At 36.3% G+C, this 25,206-nt stretch overlaps 1 protein-coding gene across 3 annotated transcripts; it reads left to right on the top strand.

Annotated features, from left to right (window-relative positions):
* Positions 1 to 898: 898 nt before the first annotated feature.
* Positions 899 to 23,371, top strand: LOC136238940 (uncharacterized). Of its 3 annotated transcripts, XM_066029654.1 has the most exons (3): positions 909 to 1,003; positions 16,095 to 21,238; positions 21,344 to 23,371. In XM_066029654.1, the coding sequence occupies exons 1-3, from the start codon at positions 943 to 945 to the stop codon at positions 23,228 to 23,230; spliced, it is 7,092 nt and encodes a 2,363-aa protein (XP_065885726.1). In that variant the 5' UTR covers positions 909 to 942; the 3' UTR covers positions 23,231 to 23,371. The 3 variants fall into 3 exon arrangements, 2 of the variants coding, with proteins under 2 accessions (XP_065885726.1, XP_065885725.1); XR_010693296.1 differs by lacking the exons at positions 16,095 to 21,238; positions 21,344 to 23,371 and adding an exon at positions 1,287 to 1,447 and having other exon boundaries at positions 899 to 1,003; XM_066029653.1 differs by having other exon boundaries at positions 16,095 to 23,371.
* Positions 23,372 to 25,206: the final 1,835 nt, after the last annotated feature.

Here is a 25,206-nt window from a genome sequence, read left to right as displayed (position 1 = left end):
TGGAGAAAAGAGTGACTGGACCTGCGCAGCCTTGAACCTACAACCATCTGATTAACGCTCGAACGCTTACAGGAGTCTGCCAGGCAGTCAGGGTGTTTTCTCCTTGTCAATTTCATGTATATGTATCCATATATATGAACTCTACAGAGTGACTTATTATCTCAAAGTACCCCATGTGGAACCAAGTTTATTTATTACTACTTAATACATAGACTGTAAAATTACAATGCACCATCTTCCATAAAAAAGTTGAATCTGTTCAGAATGTCTGACTAGCAACAAACAGTCAGGCCATATATCTTTGATCTATATACCATATTAATTATCATATTAATAACTATGTAGCTAAAGTGTAGAGAATTAATATTATGTTGTTAGAATTTCAATTTCTAGATTTCTAGTTCAGTTGTATATACATGTATCAATGATTTCTTGTTCCACTACTTTTTATTTCTACAATTTACAAGATCCAAGCTGCTGAACAAATATAGTAGGATAGACATATGTATATCACATGATTTGTGTCACATATTCAGCAATAGTCATGTGCATGTGAACCTATAACTCTGAAGGAAATCAACAGAATTCATATCATAATAATGAACACAATAGGAACCATATAAGTGAGATCATGAAGAGTTACTTATAGTCTATACATGACAATAGAAATGCACAAAAGAATATTCCCCTATAGTTGTGTAACTACACATTTCTTTAGTTAGTTTGCATGTACCAAACCCTGTATTTATTAATATTGTTGAAACAACACGGATAGACAGTCACACAATGTAAACAGAATGTTGTGCAAACACCAAAACATTATAAGGCTTTATGATTGTATGGATTCACAGGATATATAAGAACGCTGGTTAGCCAGACCTACTTAATTCTAAACATTGTATTATCACTAATGACACATCAAAGAATTTATCCCTCAACTACATGATGGCTGATGTTAACTCAGTGTTCACATCTCTGGATACCATCAGAACATCCAAAGAAGGTAATTAAATTTTGCAGTGTTAAAAGCTTTTACGTTGTTTGAAAGTACAGAAGTAGCTAGTATATACTTTTTAGTGACAGCTATATATAGCATAAATAAGATCTATCTGAAATGGAAACACAACTATATGTGTAGAGCAAATAAACATGATTATGAATGGATGTGTGCGTATTTCATAATTATCTCAAAAAATGAATGCAACTATATTGTTATGCTACTATAGGTGTATACTTGCATGTGAAGTTGTTGATGTGGATTAGATTGTGTATTTTGTCATAAACAGATGTCATGCAGAAGAAATTTAGTGGCTTTATAGAGTCAGAGACCAATTGGTTATGCATATCATACGTACACTAAGTAGTGCAGAAAAGAACTGTCATAGTATTGAAAAGGAAGGACTTACTTGTGTATTTGGTGTAAACAACTTCCATTAATATACTTCCTGAGACACTCATTTAAACCCATCACTGACCACAAATCCTTGTTATCATGGTTCACCTGCATAGGCGTAGCTAGCACCTTGTGGTTAGGGGGCTAGGCAGTGGTAAAGATAAAATGATGGTTGAATATGCAAAGCATGAGAGAAAGCCTGCTAAACTCAGTAGGGGATCTGGGGGCATGCCCCCGGAAAAAAATTAAAACTGAAATAATTGAATTTCAGTGTATTTTTAGCAGTAAAAATCATACCAGTACTTACTTGTGTAGATTACACTGCTGAACACAAAATTAATTTTAGAGGTGCTTATCTCTATCATTACTAAAGTGTTGCTGAGGAGTTGGGTCTGCATGTAGATAGTTTCATAACTACTTTATGGATTGCTGATTGGTTAGAATGGTGGTTATATAGTAATCTGAATTGCTGGTGGTAGGTAGATTGTTGAGTACTTTAGAGATAACTTGAAATGGCTAGCCAAATTATTTGGGGGAGGGGGGGGCTATACTCCCACAGCCCCCCCACTTCCTACACCTATGAGTCTTGTAGAAGGCAACCTCACCATAAGCTTCTGCTTGAATCACATGGTGGTCACTAACTGACCAGCATATTGTGAACACACATGCAGTCATTTCCATAGTTACCAATCTTCATAATAATAATACAGATGTCTTGAGCTGATTACTGTTGTTGGCAACTCAATATGAAGTGGTTTTAATGTTGGGTCGTTTGGCTGTCTATGGTGAGTACGGTGACAGTGTTGAATCTCAATTGTGTGGCAGTATGACATGGACAATCCAGTATGCTTATGTTTAATATGAAGATCAGTTGACCTGTAACAATATATTTGGACCTCCCAAAAAAGTGGACCCCCTGGTCCACTTTTTCTTGGCCCCTATGAAATATTTTATCCCCCTACAAAATTTCTTATTAACGCCATTTGCACAAAGTCAAAGTGGGGGGGGGGGGGGGGGGGGGGGGTCCAAATATTTCAGCTGAAATAATCGATCCTCCTGTGTATATTATCCTTGCCCTTACCTGTTGCATTCAGCTAACCTGCACCCCAGTTTCTTTTAGTATTATGGAACAGTGACAAGCATAAATTGTCTAACTATGCAAGTTCTCTTACGGGCTGCCTCTGCCAACGCTTTGGCCACTGCTGTCAATTTTCAATATCGATCCATGCAATGTGATGTGAAGTGCTTATTATTGTGTAATTCCATCTTCCTTACTACATTTAACATTTTAAATGGTTGTCCCCTCGGCCTGTCTCTTAAAGTCATCAGAGATACACTTACCATCACAATAAGGTGCTGCATATTCTAGCTACAAAATGCATTGAAATTTTGCTAATTTTTAGTAGCTAGCTATATATATGCAGACCTACAGAACTTCCAAGCTACGTAGCTACTGAATCACCTTAAAATAATTCCAATATCCATACTAACAACATGCTATCACTCAGATATATTATTCAATTCACTACTATGAAAATGTGAGGTTAGAATTGACTTGCCCTCTGGACTTTGTACATCATAACCAGGGGCGGATCTAGGATTTTTTGAAAGGGGGGGCTAAGCTGGACAGGGACATAGGTATAGCTAGCCAGACATTAGAAGATACCAAGCCTTCTCACAAGGCCCTGTGGTAAGATTCATGTAGTATCCATGCATGTTAAAATTAGCTATTTGGAATAATGACTAGCTACATTAGTGTGCTTCATGCCAGCCTAGAGGGTCTGGGGGCATGACCCCCAGGAAATATTTGAAAATTAGGCCCTCTGAAGGTGAATCTGAGAGTGTTTTTAGCAGTTTTTCAGTGGAAAACAATGGAATTTCAGTTTATCAAAACACTTTTAGTTTTCCATTAAATCAAGACTGATTGCAATATACATTGAGTAGTTATCAACTTATCATTACATGATAATCTTTTCATTTGTAGCTACCAAGCATTTAGATATAGCTAGTATATACCATAATGCATCAGCTCCTCTTCAACAGCCTCAACAGTCTTTCTTACTGCGGATAAAAATGGATCCCACTGGAAGGTTGGGGGTGGGTTGTTTCACAAGTCATAAAATTGGAATAATTGTGGAAAATGCTTACCCCAGCCTCAACATCAACAGATTCAAGGCAGACTCTCTTTATGGAACACTAGACTATCATCTTCTAATATAACGACCATCTGAGATTCATCAACATTGGGTGACTATGAGTCAACTACACAAGTCAGTCCCCCACGATCAAACGAAGCCAGATAACAGGAGAAGCCTTTGTGGGATAATGTGTGGAAGAAACATGTATAGCTAAACAGAGGCAGAAACATGTATAGCTAAGTAGTAGTGATGTTGAATGTCACAATTATTAGCATGCATGCTCCTTAGCCTAGTAACACTTTGTTAATCTTAGCACCAATAAAGTGTACTGAAAAGCAGAATGCAATGAAGGGTACTAGTAGCTATTAGCTAGTCCACTGGAAATTCTTAGCAAATTGCAACTATATTTGCATTTATGGGGTTTCTGAATTTGCTGTTGTGATAGTCAACTTATTTCTAGATCTGCCGGGTTACGAAGACTGATCTATAGCTAGCTACAAATACCAGCAGTCCAGCACCATAACCCACAGCATGGGGTCATATCAGAAGGTAACTGATACCGATTTTACATTCATAGACAAAAGTGCTATAGGTACCTTATAAACTTGCAAGAGAGTTGGTAGCCACATATTATAGCTATATACTAAAGCTGATAACTCTGACCAATTAAACCAACTAACACTTTTTGAATCATATAATAAATAAAAACCACACTAATCACGTCTGATAGCCATAGTGGAAAACACTGCTAATTATCTGAATAAAACAAAACCCACAATTAAAACTTTTGTAACTAAAGATGCAACCCACAATCGAAACCTTTTCTTGAAGAACTCTTGATGAAAAGGAAGCTAAACTCTCCTGGGACAGAGTTGAACAATAGGTATAGTTACATAGACATTATTTGTGTTGGTAGTGATGCATAATTCCTGAAATAAGTCTGCTTTTGATACATATAGAAGAATTAGGGTTTTATTGGCCAAGTACTAACTTAGAAAGGAAAGGGGGGGCTACAGCCCCCTTAGCCCCCCCCCCCCTACATCCGCCCCTGATAACAATCAGCTCTTTCCAAGAAACAATCCAAAGTAGAGTACCTTCAATTACTGCAGAGATTTAAAAGTATGAGACAAATGAAATTACTGTAACAGTGCTTGGCCACTACCAGCCAGTCTCCGTGAACAGTCAGCTGAATGCTGCCTGTATATAATAGATTTCATCTTCTGAAAGAATTTTCTTAGCTCAGTCAACCAAAGAGTGGGTGGACTCAGCCAACCATACTATATTATTTTACTGATGTAGCTGAAATTTATTTTTCTAACCACATCATGCCCACAGAGGTCCTTTATGTTGTGGTCCTGTTTGGTCACATGCGTCCAAAAATTTACCTTCTATTTAATTCTTTTTGTACACACTCAGCATCATTAATTAATCAACGGTGGCACCATTTATCAATGATGGTTTCATCTCTTATATGTGCTGTGGGAATGTGGGGAGCAAATAATTTCTTTTGAAATGTTTTATTCCCCTTTCTATTGACTTTATTGACTGTAGGGAAATTCACTTGAACTACTTTAATCCTCCTTTAAAGGTAAGGCTATGCTGCAAGGGAGCAAATAACTAGTTTATTTGAAATATTTATAGTTACCTCCCAGTTTGCTAATCGGTCTGTGCAACACTTCTTTACTGCAACACTTCTTTACTATAGTCATACGCGTTCACCTGAGCCCCTGCCAAATATAGTAATATCAAAGAGGTGAACATGTGTTCACTCCCAATGGTTTTGTACTGGAACAAGCATGTTTTCATGTTGTAAGCATGTTTGCGCGTCTGAATCGTCCATGCATACTAAATGTATGGGATATTTTTAAAGCCTCATAACTCACTTGTTCTTACCGTATCAAAGCGCTTTTTTGATTAACAGTTCTGGCATTTAAAGGGCTTCACAGTGCTACTAAATGTTTGGGCAGCTGGCCCATGTAACAAGTCAGAGTTATTAACAAGAAAGGAGGGCTCAGGTGAACGCGAACAGACTATACTAGCTACAACGTACACATGACTAGGCTAAGATACTTGACAATCGTCTAAGCTCTCACTGTGTTTTCATTGACTATGTTAAAGCATTTGATTCTGTTTCCCATGAAAGACTGTTGAAACTGGAAACTTGTGGAACCCATGGATTATGGTTCTGTTCATTCCTCGCCACCTGCAGACAAAGAGTTGTCATCAATGGTCATTATTCTGACTGGAGTTATGTATTTTCAGGTGTTCCTTAGGGATCCATTTGGGTCCTGGCTCTTTTGTTCATTCTATATATCAATGGGCTTCCCTCTGTAGTGAAGTCAAAGATTAAGATATTCGCTGATGATATCATCCTTACAGAAAGGTAGCAACACACAAGGACTGTGTATTTGTAGAGCAGCATAGCAAAATATTGTGCACTTTTTGCAGAAAGCATGAAACTTTGCACATAGTTCTTGCCTACCATGAAGTGTATGTTGGGATAATATAGCTAGACAGGGGGGATCAATTATTTCAGCTGAAATATCTGGACCCCTTTGAATGTGTACAAATGGTGTTAATACTAACATTTGTAGGAGGGATAAAATATTTCAGAGAGCTCCATATATTTCAAACATTTTTGTTCTGGGGGGTCCAAATATTTCGATATTTTTGGACCGGGGGGAACCAAAATAGGGGGTCCAAATTGTTCGTGATAGACCAATACAACTTTTACTCTACCTAGCTACCTGGCTGTCATGACCATGGCCAAGTGTACACATAGATTGCAAGCTAGTTCAGTTTTTCTATGTAAAGGGTAAATTAATTGTGAATGGTCTGATTAGTGGTATTTGAAAGTAGTACATCAATAAGTATAGAGCAACATTTGGTATACCTTGTAATACAATCTCCATGATACACTGAAAAATTCCTGCTGATACACCAAAAGAAAGATCGCAGAGAAGACTGTGTATACAATAAATTGAATAGTAGAATTACACTTATTAACAATTATGTAATAGGGAAAGCCCAGTCTCTGCCTGGATCAAATTGACAGCAGCTACTGGACTCTCACGAATGAACCTGCCAGCAGAAGAACGAGAACCACGTAGACATCTGATTTCTGAGCATAATAAAGAAAATGACAAACAACATCTAATCAGTCCCATTACAGTAGCATAGTGATCACTGAAATGAGAGAAGCTAGACGTTTGTATAATACACAATAGCTTGATCAGTCATTCCATCCCTTGCAGAGAAGACAAGAGGAATAAAGGTGCCTTGCTCCGCCTCACAAATTCAAGTTTCATAAGCATGCTTCTTCATATTCAGCTCATGATGACAATAAATGGACCTTGGAGCAGTTATAGGCGCATCAGGATTGAACACTTCAACATCAACATAAGACTTTTCACATCTACCACCCAAAAATCCATACATAGCAACATCTAAATGTGCCCTGTCTTCCATTTTTAGGGTGGCATGATCAAAATGTTCCCCAGAAGGGAGCTGTAAGTAATAGGCAATTCTCTATATTGCTTTGATCCATCAACTAATGGAAATTGCTGGTATGCTTGGCTGTGGAAAGTTTTAAAAATTTTCACCTGCAAGAGTGGCACACAGATCCTCTACATATGATTGTTCAGATACTTTGACAGATTCTATTGTTCCCTCAGCTACTAAGCAGTCTTCTTTCTTAACTTTGTCATGCAGTAATATAGGACAACTTTGTAAAACTTGTTTTGAGCTTTAAAGGAAGTCTTTACTTGAAAGCCTGTGAGAGATCCTATAGCTACACCTTCTTCAAAAACTTAAAAGTGTCTTTGCAAAATAGCAGCGATTTCTTTCCAGTCTAATTTGACCATCTGAAGCCAATCATATCCCTTCACTGGCAGCGTAGATAACAGATACTAGTAACATTTACATCAACAAAGCCCAAAAGGTAAAAAGACTTACCAACTAAAGTAAGCTAGTAGACAGCTGCAGTCTGTATTCAGCCTGCCAAGGACCTGCATATAGGCTAATCTTAATGGACTATAGCTGGCATAGATTAGAAATATATAGACTATCTAACTCGTCAACACTGAAAGTTGTTTCCTTGTAAACATAAAAATATTTAACTATTAAATATTTACATAGCATTCCACATAGTTAAGTTGACAGTGTGTAGAATTGGGAAACTTCACCTGCTGCCTTAGGATAAGAGTATTTTGATTGTCTAAGATATACAATACACAATCGTTGATAAATACAGTACAACCAGTCACAACCACTGAGATATAAAGTACAACTACACACAACCATGTCTAGTGTAGAACCAGTAGCTTCTACAGATTGCATTTTTTCTGCCACATATTACAGGTTTATAATTACATAATGTATTTACTTATTTTTATTTTAAGTTTAATAAGGTTTTACAGCAAAAGTGCAGAAGGTCTACAGGACACCTGGTCCTACAGCCTGTTTGAAGATGTTGCAATTTATATTAATTTTCATGATGCATGAAGAAAGGGGAGGAACAATGTTGCAAATAAATATTATATTGTAATATCCAATCCGTGCATTCCTTCATCAGGTATTTTCATTGGTTGTTGACATTCCCACTTTCCGTTTACCTTTACAATTTTTAGAGCTCAGTACCCTTTCAGACCAGTGTTTTCGTTGGAGGTTTCTGATGGGTATGACATATACCAAATCTAAGGATTCTGGGACAAATCCTTACACAGATTTAGAAGAAGAGCATTAAGGAAATTCTAAGAGTAGTTAGCTAATTCGGAACCCTTCAAATTTATATAGAAGAGCTTGATTTTCTATTTTTAATTATAAAGACTAAGGAGGACCTCATGCCCACATGAAAAGTTAGACTTTAGAACTAAGTGCTATGATAGAGATTTTCATTTTATAATGTTATTATTGGTATAAATATTATAAGTACAGTAACTACTATGATTTGCTTTTGTTCATTGTTGTAGGTACCATGCAAAAATTATACAAGTTTTTGCACTATTTTTTATTAACTAGCCAAAGACTCCAAGCACTGACTGTGGCTTACTGTCTATTGGCTTCCAACTAATGAAATATCAATAAATCTGTAGCTACAGTGTAGCTACCTGTGCTGCAAAAGATCAAGATACTCTAATTGAGCAGTTACAAAAAATTACTTGTTTAAAATAATTTTCATTCAGTGTGCTAAATCATATGAATTTTTTATCAGAAATCTTTTGCATGAACTAAAGCAAATTACGGTACATTCACAAGATATGGAATGTGATTGTTCTATTAGAGCATAGCAATCTTTTGTGCCTTACAATTCAAGTATGGACATGGCACTGGTATATTTGGAGTATGTAATTGAAGCTGGTTACTATTTAAGTCAGCATCAAGGGGTCGTCAATGCCCACGCAAACTTCTAAATTGTGTCCCAAGTATTTCAACACGTATTTCTGCATTATTTCAATAAATATTTCATGTATTTATAATTGGATTTCTCAGATAGTGTACGAGAGTCCCAAGACGTTAGCTACCCCTCGGTCAGCATGTTATTAAAAATTCAACGGTTCTGTGTGGTATTGCTGATTCCTGTTTAATCCTTTAATTCTATCTTTAGCCATGATGAGTATAATTCCTTGACATTCTTCACTGCCAATTCCATTCCTTGTATCATCCCTAATGTTTTCTGGAATGTCAAGTCTTTATTCTATTCAGACAACAAGCAATGCTGAATAACTACAACATTGTTGATCCCACGTGGTCTCTCAGCATGGTCTTGAGGAAGGGCTGCCATGTCTGAAATCTGACCATTAGGCCATTAGATATGCAACTAAAGTCTACAAGTAAGTGTAATAGCTTTAAAACCATCAAGATGATAGTTATTTTTAGAGGTTCCTATTGCGTATGAAGATGATGGAGTAGCAGTTTCAAGTGATTTTGCACTAAAATGAGTGATTTGTCACTAGTATTGTTTGCAATGAGTACTTATTTGAGTGTACTAAATTAAAGAAAAGCTTGACTGCAGCTCATCAATTAATATTAATTTAAGGCTCTTCCAAAAGGGGGGTTCCATGGAACCCTTTAAACCCCCCTGGATCTACCCCTGCTCATAGTTGTAATTCTTTGCAACAGAATGTAATTCAGGTTCACGGGAGGTAACTAATTCTTCTGGTTTTTGAAAGCTTGTGTGAAACCTGAAATGTTCAACTATTCAGGAGCAAAATGTGAAAGTTTCTCAAGCAGTTGAGGATACATTTTTCCCCCAAGATTTTCTAGGATAGACAAATTAAAGCTTATATTTGCTGATACCGATGACTGAAAGAAAAATGCTTGGTTCTTGGGTCCTGTTTGCTACAAAAACATGTCAGTGTACAATCTGATAGCAGAAACTTTGCCAATGCTATCTCCATCTTTGTTTGTCAAAAAATGTATGTAGTATTAATAATCAAGACCAAAGGATCATTTAACGTACAAAACTACAAAGCAATAAACACAGCAAAAATGGTGTTCTAATACTACCTACTAGTGTAAAAATAATTTTCAAAAATTAAAACGTGGGAATAGAGATCGCTGAAAAAAGTAAAGAAACAAGGTTCAAACAAGCCAGCATGTTAAACACACAGAAATCTCTATTTGGACTCAATGGATATGGTATAGCTAGAGACTAAGGAAAATGAGTAGTTTTATATAAATAGGGGCAGATAAGTACTGAAAATAATCAGTAAGCACTGAGAATGCTTCTGTATAAATGTTTATTTGAGTCCAAATAGAGATCTGTGTGTGTTTAACATGCTGGCTTGTTTGACCCTTGTTTCTTTACTTTTTTCAGCGATCTTTATTCCCATGTTTTAATTTTTGAAAATTATTTTTACACTAGTTTGTTTACTTTTTATAAATCCATTTATGGATAGCTAACATGATAGTAAGAGGTGCTGATGGTGCTTGATATTACACAGTACTAAACATGTATATCAAGTTAGTCATCATGTACAGTAGCTATTCAGTAGTCAGCTAATATTATCAGAGTTAGCAAACATGTTTCCATACTATTGAATGTACTTTGTACTATACAGCTTTGATATATTCAACTATAGGCAGTGTATAGCATGTTGTGGTCAGCAATAGTATGGCTTCTGATTTGTGCAGCTATGTGATCACAATTAAGTCAAGTATGCAGTGGTACGCAACAACATTGTTGCTCTGGTACGAACCTGATATACTGTGGTTAAATATTGAAGGTTTCCAAATGAACTTGTTACATAAGTAGATTGGATACTTATTAACACAATTAACACGTTGGTTACCCTTGCAGAAACTAAGTCAGAAGATCAATGGCAAAGTGAACCTACAAGAAGCAAAATTGCTTGAGAATGGGTGTTATCATTGTAATATGCATTTAAAAATAGGTCATGGACGTGAAGAAAGACATAGGAAGGAAGTTATGTAGTTTTTATCCCCAAAAAATACTCACATTTTGCTCTAGCCCTGTGAGAAAAAATAATAAGATGAACAAAATGGCTTAAAATGGCAGATTTCAGTTCTTTAAAAAAAGTACTTTTATCAAGTCCTTTTGACTTCATCTTTGCTAGTGGACCTAAACTTCTTCCAAATTAACTTCTAAGGCTTCTTTTGAGGTTGGAAAAAGTTTATAAGATGTTGTTTAGTTAAGTGTTCTATTAGGATTTTGGAAAAAATATAGGCGATCTCTATTATGAGCCACTACCGTGGTTCATGATGCTAACCCTGTCTTTAGTCAGTATTGTAACAAGTATTTCAAAAAACTCCCTAAATTGTGAAATGGCTACTCTATGAAACAGTGTCACTCGTGTTATATCTCACTATTGATCTCCTATTCCTAGTCCATGAAACCTTACAACCACAATCATTACACCTATATGTGTCAATTACAGGAGATCATGTGTAGTGCATGCATAAGTCTGTGTGTGCTATCAGTGTTACATCGCCCCCTCCTTCTAAGGAGACATCTCGTCTTCTACACAACTTATCAGAACATAGTCACTGTATCAAGAGGGTGCTCTGTGTTCTCTCCTTGGATATCTACTTGTACTTGATATAGATGATGTAGTAGCTGTCTCCTCTGCACAGTCTTCCAGTGTCCTACCAGTTATATTATCATCATCAACAATTTGTAGATTCTTCCCAAATGGCGGCGATACTGGCAGTTCTGGATTGCACAGTCTGTTAGATGCTGGTGCCTCCAGGTCACTCTGGTGTTCTTGATTCAAGCGTATATTCTTTGGGCACGGCTTTAACCGATCAAAATGGACAATTTTCCTAGTTCGCCTTCCCTGCAGCTGTTCTATTCTGTAGTTTGCCTCTGACAATTTCTTAACTACTCTGTATGGACCTGACCATGGATGGTCAAGTTTCTTGCTTGGTTCTCTCTTGCCCATGAGGGAATGTATTATATAGCCACACATAATCCCCTTTCTGGTAAGACCTTCCATGAGCTTTTCTATCATATATCTCCTTCTGCCTTTTATGTTTGGTCAGAGAGTGTTTTCTTGCCCATGCAATGCTTAGCCCATCTGCTTGCCAAAAGTGGCTGCATACTCATTTGGTGACTGTGGAGCATTGTTTAGAATTGCTTACATCACATCCACTGGGATACGTGCCTGACAACGAAACATTAGGAAGAAAGGGGTATAACCTGTGGAAGCCTGCACACTCATATTATATGCCATATATACCTTCCTTACATGTCTCTCCCAGTGAAGTGGGTTGTCTTTGGCACAGTATAGATAACATAGCTAGCATGGTCCTGTTAAATCTTTCAACTAGGCCATTACTTTGAGGGTGATATGGGTGATCCTAGTTCTATGTATCTGTAGAAGTTTATGTACTTCTGCCATGAGCTGGAATTCAAATTGCTGGCCCTGATCAGAGTGCAATTGCTCTGGTGCAGAAAATCTGAGGAAAATTTCATCCACAAGCTTCTCTGCTATGGTTGATGCCACCTGATTTGGTATGTGAAAACTTCCATCCAGGGGGAAAAATAGTCTGCTACAACCATGATATAAGAGTTTCCACTATCACTTTCAGGAAAAGGGCCCACTAGATCAACAGCCATTATTTGGGTTGGGTATGCAGTAGAAATTGTTCCCAATGGTGACCTTGTTGGACTTCCTAGAAGTACAAGTGGCACAGGTCTGATACCAATCTCGTACATCATTATATTGGCGTGGCCAGTAAAAACGTTCCTTGAGTCAATGAAGTGTTTTATCCCGTTCCAAGTGCCCACCTACAACTCCTTCATGGAGGTTTTGGAAAATCTCTTCTCTCAGTCATTCTGGGACAACTAGTTGCAATTAGTTCAGATTGTCAGAGAGATGTATAAACTGTCTGTATAGCACTCCACTTACTGTGACCAATAGTTCCCACTGTTGTAACAGTCGACAAAAAGCAATGGGTCGGCTCTTTGCAAAGTTGGTAGAAGGTTGCACATTTGATTCCTTAGCTTGAAGTAACTGGCCGATATACTCATCAGTCAACTGCATGTCACGCAACTGCTGTGGGGAGTAGCTACATGTAATATCACTAGATGTAAGCATCCCTACTGGTGTACTACTTGTATGAAACTCTCTGCCACATTGCTGACAGGGCAGCCTTGATAAAGCATCAGCATTCGAGTGCTTTCTGCCAAGGCGATGTATAATGGATAACTGAAATTGCTGCAGCTTTTCCAGCCATCGTGCCAGTTGTCCTTCCAGGTTCCTAAACTGCTGGAGCCAGGTAAGGGCACCGTGGTCTGTGCGCACTGTAAACTCTTGCCCGAGTAAGTACTGGCAGAAGCACTGAACAAAATGTAACTACAGCAAGCAGTTCCTTGCGGGTTATGCAATAATTTCTTTCAGATTTAGTCAGTATCCTACTAGCATATGCAAACACATGCTCTACTCCTTCATCATCTACTTGTGACAGAACAGTTCCTATACTGATGTCACTAGCATCTGTATCAATGATAAATGATCGTGACCAGTTTGGCATAGTAAAGGTGGGAGCTGAAGTGAGACATTGTTTGAGGTGATCAAATACTGCTTGACAATCAGTGGTCCATTTAAATGTGGATTTTTTCTCTGCGAGCTGATGCAGAGGTTTAGCATGGGAAGCAAAGTCCTTCACAAATCTTCAGTAATAGTTGGCGAGACCTAGGAACTTTCGTACCTCTGCTCTGTATTGGTCATTGTTCCACTTTACATGTCTTTGATGGGTCAGGAGAAATTCCATTTGGAGAAATGACATGGCCTAAGAATGTTACTTCTCGTTGTAAGAACTGGCATTTACTTGGGTGTACCTTTAGACCTGCTTGCTTGAGTCATTCAAATACTTGTTGCAAGTTAGACAAATGCTGATCAAAGGAATAATTACCTACCACAATGATATCATCTATATAGACAAGACAACTAGTCCACTGTAGGCCAGCGAGAACTGAGCTCATTAATCATTGGAAGGTGGCTGGGGCATTACACAATCCAAACTGCATGATATTGAACTCATAAAGACCTTCTTTCTTGCAGAATGCAGTCTTGTCACGGTGCTCCGTAGCCACCTCCACCTGCCAATACCCACTCTTGAGGTCAAGGGTTGTGAACCAAGTTGACCCTGCCAAGGTGTCTAAAGTATCATCTACTCTTGGAATTGGGTATGCGTCTTTCTATTGATCTTGCGGTAGTCCACGCAGAATCGTGTAGTCCTATCTTTTTTCTTGACTAATACTATGGGGGATGCCCATGGACTCTAATAACGTTCCTTTGCAGCATGTCTTGCAATAATTCATGTACGTACTTTCTCATGGTGAGGTAAAGGAACACGCCTAGCCTGCTGGAGAATCGGTTTAGCCACACCGGTTTCAATCTGGTGCTTCGATACATTAGTATATCCCAAATCATTATCACCCTTGACTAAGATATCAGAGTAATGAGAGTGTACTGCTAAGAATTGCTCCTTTTGTGCCTTCGTCAAATCTGCAGCTAGTGGTGCCTGTAGAGGTACTTCTAAACACTCATAATCAACTTTTTCTGACAGTGGCTCAGCAACTGCACTAATACTGGCCTCTGTGATAAGTTCTGCTGTGGCCACTCTTGTCCCCTGGTACAGACTTACAGGCATTACACTTGTGTTAGCAATTCTTATTGGTACACCATTTTCTGATGGAGTCACAACAGCCCTAGCAACCGGCATCTTATCTAAATTCCTTCCCTCAATGAGCCACGACCCCTCCTTTACTGGTAATCTAGCCATTATTGAGCCCTAGGCTTATGTCTACCCTTCCTGTCCTGAGATGGTTACTGTCTAAATTCTTCATTGTTGGTGTGAGCCTTGTGTAAGCTAGAAGTAACTGCTTCAAGGTCCACTATCCTTTCATGGAGCTGCTGTAGAGATTCTGTTCAGCACTGCAATTGGTTAATGGGCTGCTCGTTGCTACCAACCGGGAGCAAGGGAGTTTTGTGACATTCACTGGATTGGGCTACTTGGGCACCATATGATTTGAGCTCACGGGTTGCCTGTACTGCTTCCCTTACACTTTTAGGCCTGTGCTGTCATACTGCAAGCAATATCTTTGGTGACTTGAGCTGTGCTAAAAAGCAACTATTCCAAGTCCATGAAACCTTACAACCACAATCATTACCTTTTTGTGTCAATTACAAGAGATCATGTGTAGTGCATGCATACGTAAGTCTCTGTGTGCTATCAGTGTTACACTATAATGAGACAAAATGGACCTCAAATCTATATATGACTCCAGTGTTATTATTAAGTATGTAAAAGGCAATACCTATGTATCCTGCATGAGTGTGTGCATTGTGTGAATTTTAAACAATCATACATATTATCATGCCTGTAATTATCTAGTCTGTTCTTAAAGGTATTTAGTGATTCAGAATTTACTACAGTACTTGATAGGGTAAATTGTCCCAATTATTGATCACTCTCACTGAACAATTTCTTCGGCTGAGTATACAACTGTACTTGAGAATGGTTTGTATAATTTAAAGTTGTGGCCCCTTGTGCTGTTACATGTTGCTGGATGGAGAAGGGTGGATGTGTCCATGTCAAACTGATTGTGTAAAAGTTGGTAGGTAAAAACCATGTCACCTCTCATACATCTGTATTCCAAGGATGGTAAGTTTAGGGATTTTAACCTCTCCGAGTAAGGCATGGCAGCTAGTGATGGAACAATTCTAGTAGCTCGTCTCTGGTCACATTCAACTCTCTTGATATGATGATATCCTGGTTATAAAAGGGTCCCCAGACAAGATTACCATGGCCTAACTAGTGACTTATATAAAACTGGTAGCGTGTCTGTGGTAATGTTATTCACTGTTGATGCCTGTGGTCTGTTTTTATTTGAGCTAGCTCAGGTAAAATGTTTGGACTATTAGTTCCAACACCAAAACATAGATGGAATGCAGTCAGTATTTGCGTATAAATTATGTTTAGAAATTAGATAGCACATGCGTGTGTATAATTATTATGCTATTTTCCATAAGTACATATCCCTGTACCAGTGCACTTACTTATTTGCATAATTTATTTTGTATTTATGCATGTAGCTTCTGAAGTTAAACCTAGATTAAAGGATTTGCATAATCTTATTACCCCACTACATGCTGTGCGGTGGAGAGAAATTGGAAATCATCTGGGATTGCAAAGTGGACTACTGGACATAATAGATTATGATCAGCAACACAAAGCTGAGGATTGTTGTAATATGGTTTGGGAACACTGGCTTGATATGGATAGTAATGCTTGTTGGAAGAAGGTGCTTGATGCCATTGATGTTATACTGTTGCCTAAACGAACACTGGGATCTAATACTGCTTCCTATAAACATGATATTTCACCTGAAGCAACAAATATTTTGCAGCATTTATATAAGACAGACAGATATAAAACTACTGAAGATGACTGGCCACCTTACCAACCAGAACATTATGCTAGTGTTGCACTTATACATCACAAAGATAAGCTTGCTACAACAAAAACTGTAATTTCAGTAGGAATAAAGATGCATGGAGGTGAGATTGCCAGCCAGAACACTTTCAGCGCTAAGCAGCCACAGGTTGCATCAAAACAAGGAGCTTCTGACGCAAATGATTACTTCAAAATATGCCACACAACTAAAGATATATCAGAGATATTTACTCCTTTAGTAAATTCAGGTGAAGCTCCGAATATGGTACTAATTGAAGGAGCTCCTGGAATTGGAAAAACTATTTTATCAAAGGAAATCGCTTTTCGGTGGGCTAATAGTGAACTACTCATTCATAAGAAGGTGTTGGTTTTAATGTTCCTGCGTGATCCAAATATTCAAAAAATTTCTTCTTTTTCAGATCTTGCAAAATTTATTGCCTGCTCACATGCACATAATCAAATGGTGGACTCTCTTACAAATTATTTTGAAAACTCAGCTGGTGAAGGCATGACAATAATATTTGATGGGTATGATGAACTTCCCAAAGAGCTAAGACAACATTCCTTTGTTGCTGACCTAATCAATCGAAAATATTTACCTCTGTGTGGCCTTGTAATCACATCTCGTCCCACTGCTTCAGCACACCTTCACAAAATAGTTGAACGCAGAGTAGAAATTTTAGGGTTTGCAGAAGAAGATAGAAAAGAGTTCATCTATCACAGCTTACAGGACAACCAAGCTGATGTAGAAAAAGTCTTAAAGTATTTGGAAAACAATCCCTTTATCAATAGTCTTTGCTACATACCATTAAACATGACCATCCTGATTTGCCTTTTTAAAGAATTTATAGAAGTTGATGGCTCTGGTCTACCTAAAAATCAAACAGAAATGAATAACCAGTTTGCTTGTATGACTGTATCTAGGTGTATAAGGAAGGAAGGAGGCTCCATCCTCAGCACAGATTCATTATCCAGACTGCCACAGCCATATAAGAAACAAATACTGCAGTTATCAAAGCTTGCTTTTATGTTCCTTAGAATAGACAAAATTGTTTTCAGCTTATCAGATATTAAGTCAGAATGTCCTAAGTTGTTGTCAGCAGTAGAGAATTACAATGGTTTAGGATTAGTAAAAGCTGTGCAATACTTTAACACTGCTAAAAATTGTGAAGAAATATCCTTCAATTTCTTGCATTTTTCGTTGCAAGAGTTTTTGGCTGCCTATTACATTGCTTCATCATCTAACAGCACACAAGTCCATATGCTTGAAGAATACTTCTGGGATAGCCGGTATCTCAATACTTGGATTATGTATGCAGGGTTAACTGGAGGTAATTCTCTAGTACTTAAACATTTCTTATCTGGAAACCGCTTTATGTGGTTTAGCAGGCTCTTTGGAGTACAGCAACTAGCACATGATATGATCAATGATAAAATTAAATGCCTTCACTTGTTTCAGTGCTTTTTAGAAGCTGGCAATGACATAATGTGTCACAAAGTTGGAAATTTCCTGCACAACAATATCATTGACCTTAGCAAACAACCATTGTTGCTGAAAGATCTAATAACATTAAGTTTTTTTCTGACAAGGTCATCTACAAAAATCTGGAAAATTTTAAATCTGTCAAACTGTTTCATTGGTGACTCTAATTTTCAAACATTTGTTCAGCTAATTTTGGAAACTCATCCTAATGCACTGCACATTGAAATTGTAAATATCACTAATAATTTCTTGACAGTGGATTCATTACCCGCAATCCACAGTTTAATTCATTGCTTAAGAATTGATAAAATAATACTGTTTGAAAATGACATTCCTAATACTATTATTGCTGAATGTTTCTTTAGGAATGGTTTAATGACAACTGCTCCACTTTTTATTATAAACAGCGAAGAGTGTGTCATCAATCCAGAGCAAAAAGTTTTACCTTCAAAAACAAACCTTGAAATCTACTTAAGCGGTTGTTGCTTAAAGGAACAGATTATAAAGGGATTCAATTCTGCATGCAAAATTTATCTTTGGAATACTAGATTTGAGATAGGGATGATTAGGTCAGTCCTGGACATGCGTGCTTCATTGAAGATCAGTCTGATTGAAACAGAATTGCAAGATGAAAATATCAACAATTTAGCTCAAGGGCTTCAGATTATCAATTCACAGTTTTGTGCTACCGATGACATTGATTATATTTTAGCATCCGAAAGAAAGTTGATTGTGTATAAAGCAAATTACTTGCATATATTTCCATCAGTTATTTTGCCACAGCTTTCAAGTATACAATTAACATTCTGTGAAATTACAGCCGAAATAATAGATCACTTTGGAAAGATTCTTGTTAATAGTACTAAGCAATGGGAGTTAGTTGAGTTGATACAATGCAACATTAATGATGAATATTGGATGGAATTGGTTCATCATCTATCTTGCAGCACTACTAAAGTGTACATTAAACAACTTAACCTTTCTAACAATCATCTAACTTCATCTGTAATACCTGGATTTCTGAAGTTACTACAGTGTTGTATCATTGAACAACTAAATTTATCTCAAAATTTGATATCAGATGTAGTCTTAAATGAAGCCATTTATTCTAAAATTCTCACTGATGGAGATTTAGCAAACTTTAATTGTAAAATTCCGCTAATAGTAACTAAAAATTTTCCAGCTTTAAACAATGAAATAGATCATTGCTCAGTAATTTATGCAATCAATTGCCAAATAAATAAAAGAATCGGTAAAATGTTTGAAACACAGCGTGTGATAAACAGGATTGTTCTTTTTAACAATAACATAGGAGAAAGTGATATTGACATTATCGAATCACTCATACATTCAAAGTATTGTGTAAAAATGATAATGTTTGAGGTTGGGTTGCAAGATGTTGTGGCTGCAAATGTTACAAAAACACTGCATCAGTTACAGCATGACAATTACTTGTTTGAAGCAGAATACTTTATTGCATCAGAAACAATGCTAATCGCTTCAAGAATCACCGAAAAGCAGTTCATTAAATTTGCATGGCAGCAAAACTTGATGGCTTTATTCAAAGTAATGCCAACACAATATAAAAACAATAGTGGATATTTAGAGAATGTTGTTTTTAACAAATGCAACCTTTACAATATGCAACTTGAAAATATCTTTGATTGTATTCTTAAAGATAAGGGGAAGATATATTTAAAAGTACTTGATTTATCTCAAAGCTATTTGACAATAACTTCCCTTGGTAGCATAGTTAGAGTGCTCAGATATTGTGCTCTTGATCAACTGATAATATCCGGTATGTCAAACCATATGCTTTGTGATGCCATTACTAGTAGTATACTCATGGAGCTGAATTTACTGAACTTTGACTTAAGAATTCCATTGATCATTATTAATAGTGAGGAGCATATACAAGATGCAACACAGCAGAATCTAAGTATTACTGAAAATATTTTTGTAGTAAATTGCGAATACAATGAAAATATTTACAGTGTTTTTGAAAGAATTTTAAATTGCCATAACCATCAAGTCTCATTCAGATTGTTTTTAATAAACAACAGTTTACAACTCTGTGATGCAGATGCAATCACTTCTACTGTACTAGCAGCTTCTCAAGTACACATAAGTCTGTTTGCATTTGGTGTATCAGATGCAGTAGGAATAAACTTTATGAACAAGCTAAAATGTACTCATAACTTAGCACAAAATTGCATAAGCAACAGTGGAATTTTATCAAATATAGATCTTACAGTAATATCATCAACAATGTTAATAAGTCGGAGAGACACACAAGATGATTTCATTGCTTCAGGACAAAAGGTACACATGTCAAATCAAGCATTTACTTCTTCATATTTAAATTCATTGGCTACACTAATGCAAGAGGAGAGTTTAAAGCACTTGGAGACTATTGACATATCTGGATGTAACATTAGTGATGAATGGTTCAAAGCATTTTGTTATACAATTGTTAGTAATAGATTGAAAAAGTTAGATCTTTCTAATAATAAATTGACCAATGCTAGCGCAACCACCATTATAAAGCTACTCAGATCTTGCGTAGTTGAAATCCTTATCATTTCTTACAACTTCATAAAAGATGAACAATTGTGTTTTGTCATTTATTCACACATCTTAGAAGGTGTCCTACAGTTAAAGAACTTTGCAGTTAGCTGTCCACTAGTTATTATCAACAGCAAAGAAAACCTCACAAATGAAAACCATGACATGATTTCAAGCTCCTTAAATTATGCATATGCTTTCTTCGTAGGCTGTAAATTTAATGAAAGTGTGAAACATATTTTTAAAACTATTTTAGAAAGTCAAGCAGAGTTATACAGGTTAATTCTTATGGACAATAATCTGCAACTAAAGGATGTTGAAATGCTTTTATCCATCTTTAACAAGTGGTCACCCTTAGAGGTCTACATTCTTGAATATGGAATGAAAGAAGATACTGCATCAAGACTTGCTAAAGAAATACAAAAGTTTTTAGGGGACACAGATCAGGTTGATAAGATCACCAAGAAAATTATGTACATTTTACATTCTAAAACTCAGTTGCTATCTAACGATGCTCCTACATCATTAATTGTTTCTGCATTGACAAGTAATTCATCAATAATAACTTTACAGGTAAGTAGCAAAAGTAAAAGGAAAGTTCAAGTTAAAAGAATATTACCAGTAATATTAAGTTCATCTAAGAAGTGGAACATGATTGACTTCTCATTTTGTAATATTGAAGAAAGAGACTTTAAAGTATTGTCAGTTATTTGTAGGGAGTATGTTCAAACAAAGGTAAGTTACATGAATATGAAACGCTCAATGCAAGTTACTCAAGTAAATACCCTTAACTTTTCCCACAATTACACATCTACTTCTGCATTTATGTACATTTCACAGATTGCTTCAATCCTCCGAGTACAAAATATGATAATATCTGTTAAAACACCAATTCCAATAACAACCTTGTGCCTTAAATTTTTAATCACAGCACAAAGCAGGGATGAAACTGAGTTAACCAACCTTCATATGGTGAATGGTAATGATATTCTTGTTGCCTCTTGTGACTCTTGTATTGCTGACATGATATATCAGAAGCTTGCTTCAGCAACAACTAGGACCAACTGTTCAGTGAATAGCTGGAAATTGTCATGTGCAAAGAGTTTAGAAGATCAAAAGCTTGTAACTTCAGTATCATTGGTCGATAATAACTTTGATGCTCATACTTTACTGCATTGTATTATGGCTTTCAGCTCACCTACTGTGGACATGTTTGTGCAAGAACAAAACTTTAAGCATGAAAACCAAATAATTGACTTAAAATTCCACTACTCTATCAAGAGTTGTGATGAAGAATTCTCTACTCGCCAATACAGTACAGTTGAAAAATCCTTGCATTCAATAATGTTTCAACTACCAAACAGTAACAGAAAACAGACCAACACATTTACAGGAAATATGCCAATGGAGTTCATTTTGAATTTGGCCAATGATAAATCCATTAGTACACAATTGAGACAGTTTGTTATTTCAAATACTGACATATCCAACAAGCTAGCATGTGAAATTGCTAAAATTATCAGTGATAATCCTAAGGTTGAATACATTGAACTTAGCAATAATAATCTTCAGGAAGACGGATTTATGAAAATTGCAAAATCTTTTAAAGTGCTTAAACATCTGCAGTCTTTAAATCTAAATTACAACAAAATCTCTGCTAATGTAGTGGAAATCTTGTCATACATTATAGAAAACGCAAAATTATGCCAACTCAATATGTCTCATTGTAATTTAGGAGATCATGAAATGCTCACTATAGTGAAGTCATTAGATAATACTAATACTATATCACTAGCAAATATTGATTTCTGCTCCAGTACCATCACCGATGTAGCAGCTTGTTTCTTATCATCGGCATTGTCAAACAGCCCCTCATTAACACATTTAAACTTATCAGGTTGTAATTTACAAGAAAAGGGCACTGAATTAATTTTATCTGTACTGAAATTGGGTTCTTCTATCAAGAGGCTGGATTTAAATTTCAATGTGATATCCCACAATGCTGCTTCTCATATAGCTCAGTTTAAAAATGTAGTAGAACATCTGGGATTGTCTAACTGCAAGTTACAGTATTCAGAACTCCATTTATTGGCAAAAGCTTTTGATGGCACCTTAAAGTCACTTTCTTATAACTATATTTGCATTAGTGATGTTATTGCTAAAGGTATTGCTACACTTTTAATGAGCAGTGAATGCTTTGAACATTTAGAATTGTCACATTGTGCGATAACAGAGCACAGCTTTGCCACAATAATGAAAGCACTTTCTCAACAAGAGCATTTAAATTACTTAGACATGAGAAGCACGACCTTTCACATTCGAGAAATAGCTTACTTTACTGGGATATTATGGTTTAACAGTAAATTAGAATATCTGGATCTTTCAAACTGTTCTTTGAAACAAGAATTTTTGATCAAAATATGTGAAGTATTGGCAGAGCATTTTTTACTAAAGCACTTTAATTTGAGTCATAATAAGCTGACAGATGAGTGTACGGTTAACATTAATGAGGTAGTTATTAGTAATTTGCAGTTACAACATTTATCACTGCACCATAATGCTCTGACATTTAATGGTGTACAAAATATTGTCACGACTGTGATTAGAACTTATGATTTGAGAGAGTGCATTTGTCTACAGCTCAGTGATAATCTACTTCATTCTGAAGAAATCACATACATTAAAGCATTAATGCCAAAAAATGGAACAGTTCAGCTATATTTGTAGAGATTGTTTAGCTATAATTAATGGGTATATAGCATTCTGTAAGTATGTATATACTGTATGTATAGTACGTAAAACCATTTGTAATGTACCTTATTGAAAATGATGTGTATGTTTTGTTTACCATGATATTTTGGTATATATAGACCCTAACTTTCTGCAAAGTTAACTGTAGCCAATGCATCTATGTACATACAGATTATGAATGTTCAGCTGTATGAACATTCATAATTAACATTCATAAGCAGAAAGTTATAGGGTATGCACATGTAATATACTAGTGTAAAAATAAATTTTAAATTAAAACATGGGAAAAGAGCTTGAGATCACTGGCCAGCTGAAAAAATAAAGAAATAAGGGTCAAACAAGCCAGCATGTTAAACACAGAGATTTCTATTTGGACTGAATAGATGTGGTAGAAACTAAGGAAAAAACAGTAGTTTCTCCATAAATCGGGAAGAGAAATACTGAGAATGCTTATAAGAGTACAAATAGAGATCTCTGTGTGTTTAACATGCTGGCTTTCTTGACTCTTGCTTCTTAACTTTTTTTCAACAATCTTCATTCCCATGTTTTAATTTTTAGAACTGTTTTTACACTAGTTTGCTTACTTTTTATAAATCCATTTATGGATAGCTAACATGATAATAAGAGGTGCTGGTGGTGCTTGATATTACACAGTACTAAACATGTATATCAAGTTAGTCATCATATACAGTAACAGTTAAGTAGTTAGCTTTTATTATCAGAGTTAGCAAACAGCAGTGTATTGAATGTACTTTGTACTATAATATAGCTTTGACATATCCAACTATAGGCAGTGTATAGCATGCTGTGGTCAGCAATAGTATGGCTTTTGATGTATCATATCTTGTGCAGCTATGTGATCACAATAAGTCAGGTACACAGTGATACACAACAAAATTGTTACTCTGGTATGAACTTAATATACTTTGGTTAAATATAGGTAATGATATATATAGGTTTCCAAATTAACTTGTTGAGATGAATAGATTGGATACTTATTAAGACATATTAACACATTGGTTACCCTTGCAGAGACTAAGTCAGGAGATCAATGGCAAAGTGAACCTACAAGAAGCAAATTTGCTCGAATATGAGTGTTATTATTGTAATATGCATTTAAAAATAGGTCATGGATGTGAAGAAAGACATAGGAAGGAAAGTTATGTAGTTTGTATCCCCTAAAGTGCTCACATTTTGTTCTAGCCCTGTGAAAGAAAAATAATATGAAGATGAACAAAATGACATATCTCAGCTTTTTCAAAAGTACTTTCATTGGTTCCTTCTGACTTCATATTTTCCAGTGGACCTATACTTCTTCCAAATCACCTTCTAAGGCTTTTTTAGTAGTTGGGGGAGCTTCCTAAGGTGGTGTTTAGGTGTGTGTTCTATTAGGATTTTGGCAAAAAAAAACATAGGCGGCCTCTATTATGAACCACTACCATGGTTTATGATACAGAGTTCAGTTGAATACTCTAATAGAACATATACCTGTACTCAAAATACTCTAATAGAGCAGTCATTTCCAATTATGGGTTGAATAACTGAGGTTCTACTGTACTATTTCTTGTTATCTTTCAACCTATATAGTGTTGTGGAACAAGTGCCTCATTTACACTCTTATACCAGTTAGTAGTAACGTTACTACACATGCACATGCATATGTGATTGCTGTATCTTCCAACATTAGCTTCGCTTAACAGGTACGTGTGATCAACTCCTTCTGCAAAGTAATTGATATCTTTCTCAGGGAAACAGGGGATGATGCCATTCAAAGGAATTCTAATATTTTTTTTTGTAAGTGGTAATTGTATACAGACCCATTATTCATCTTCAAGGATGAAGGAATTCTTAGTTACCAGTTCATTCTTTAGCTTAATTATTCCTAGATAGTTTGTTGCAAAAGCTTACTTAGATCACTGGAAGTGCAATACTCATAGTTTCTGCATAGGAGA

Source organism: Dysidea avara, chromosome 11 (assembly GCF_963678975.1).
Source record: "Dysidea avara chromosome 11, odDysAvar1.4, whole genome shotgun sequence".
Taxonomy (NCBI): domain Eukaryota; kingdom Metazoa; phylum Porifera; class Demospongiae; order Dictyoceratida; family Dysideidae; genus Dysidea; species Dysidea avara.
Note: the sequence above shows the minus strand (reverse complement) of the source record. Positions and strands in the feature narration are given on the sequence as shown.

Excerpts from the sequence above, each read along its gene's own strand:
- LOC136238940 (XM_066029653.1), top strand. The coding sequence starts at position 943 with ATGATGGCTGATGTTAACTCAGTGTTCACATCTCTGGATACCATCAGA. Across the intron at positions 1,004-16,094 it reads CATCAGAACATCCAAAGAAG|CTTCTGAAGTTAAACCTAGA; the intron begins GTAATTAAATTT and ends TTATGCATGTAG.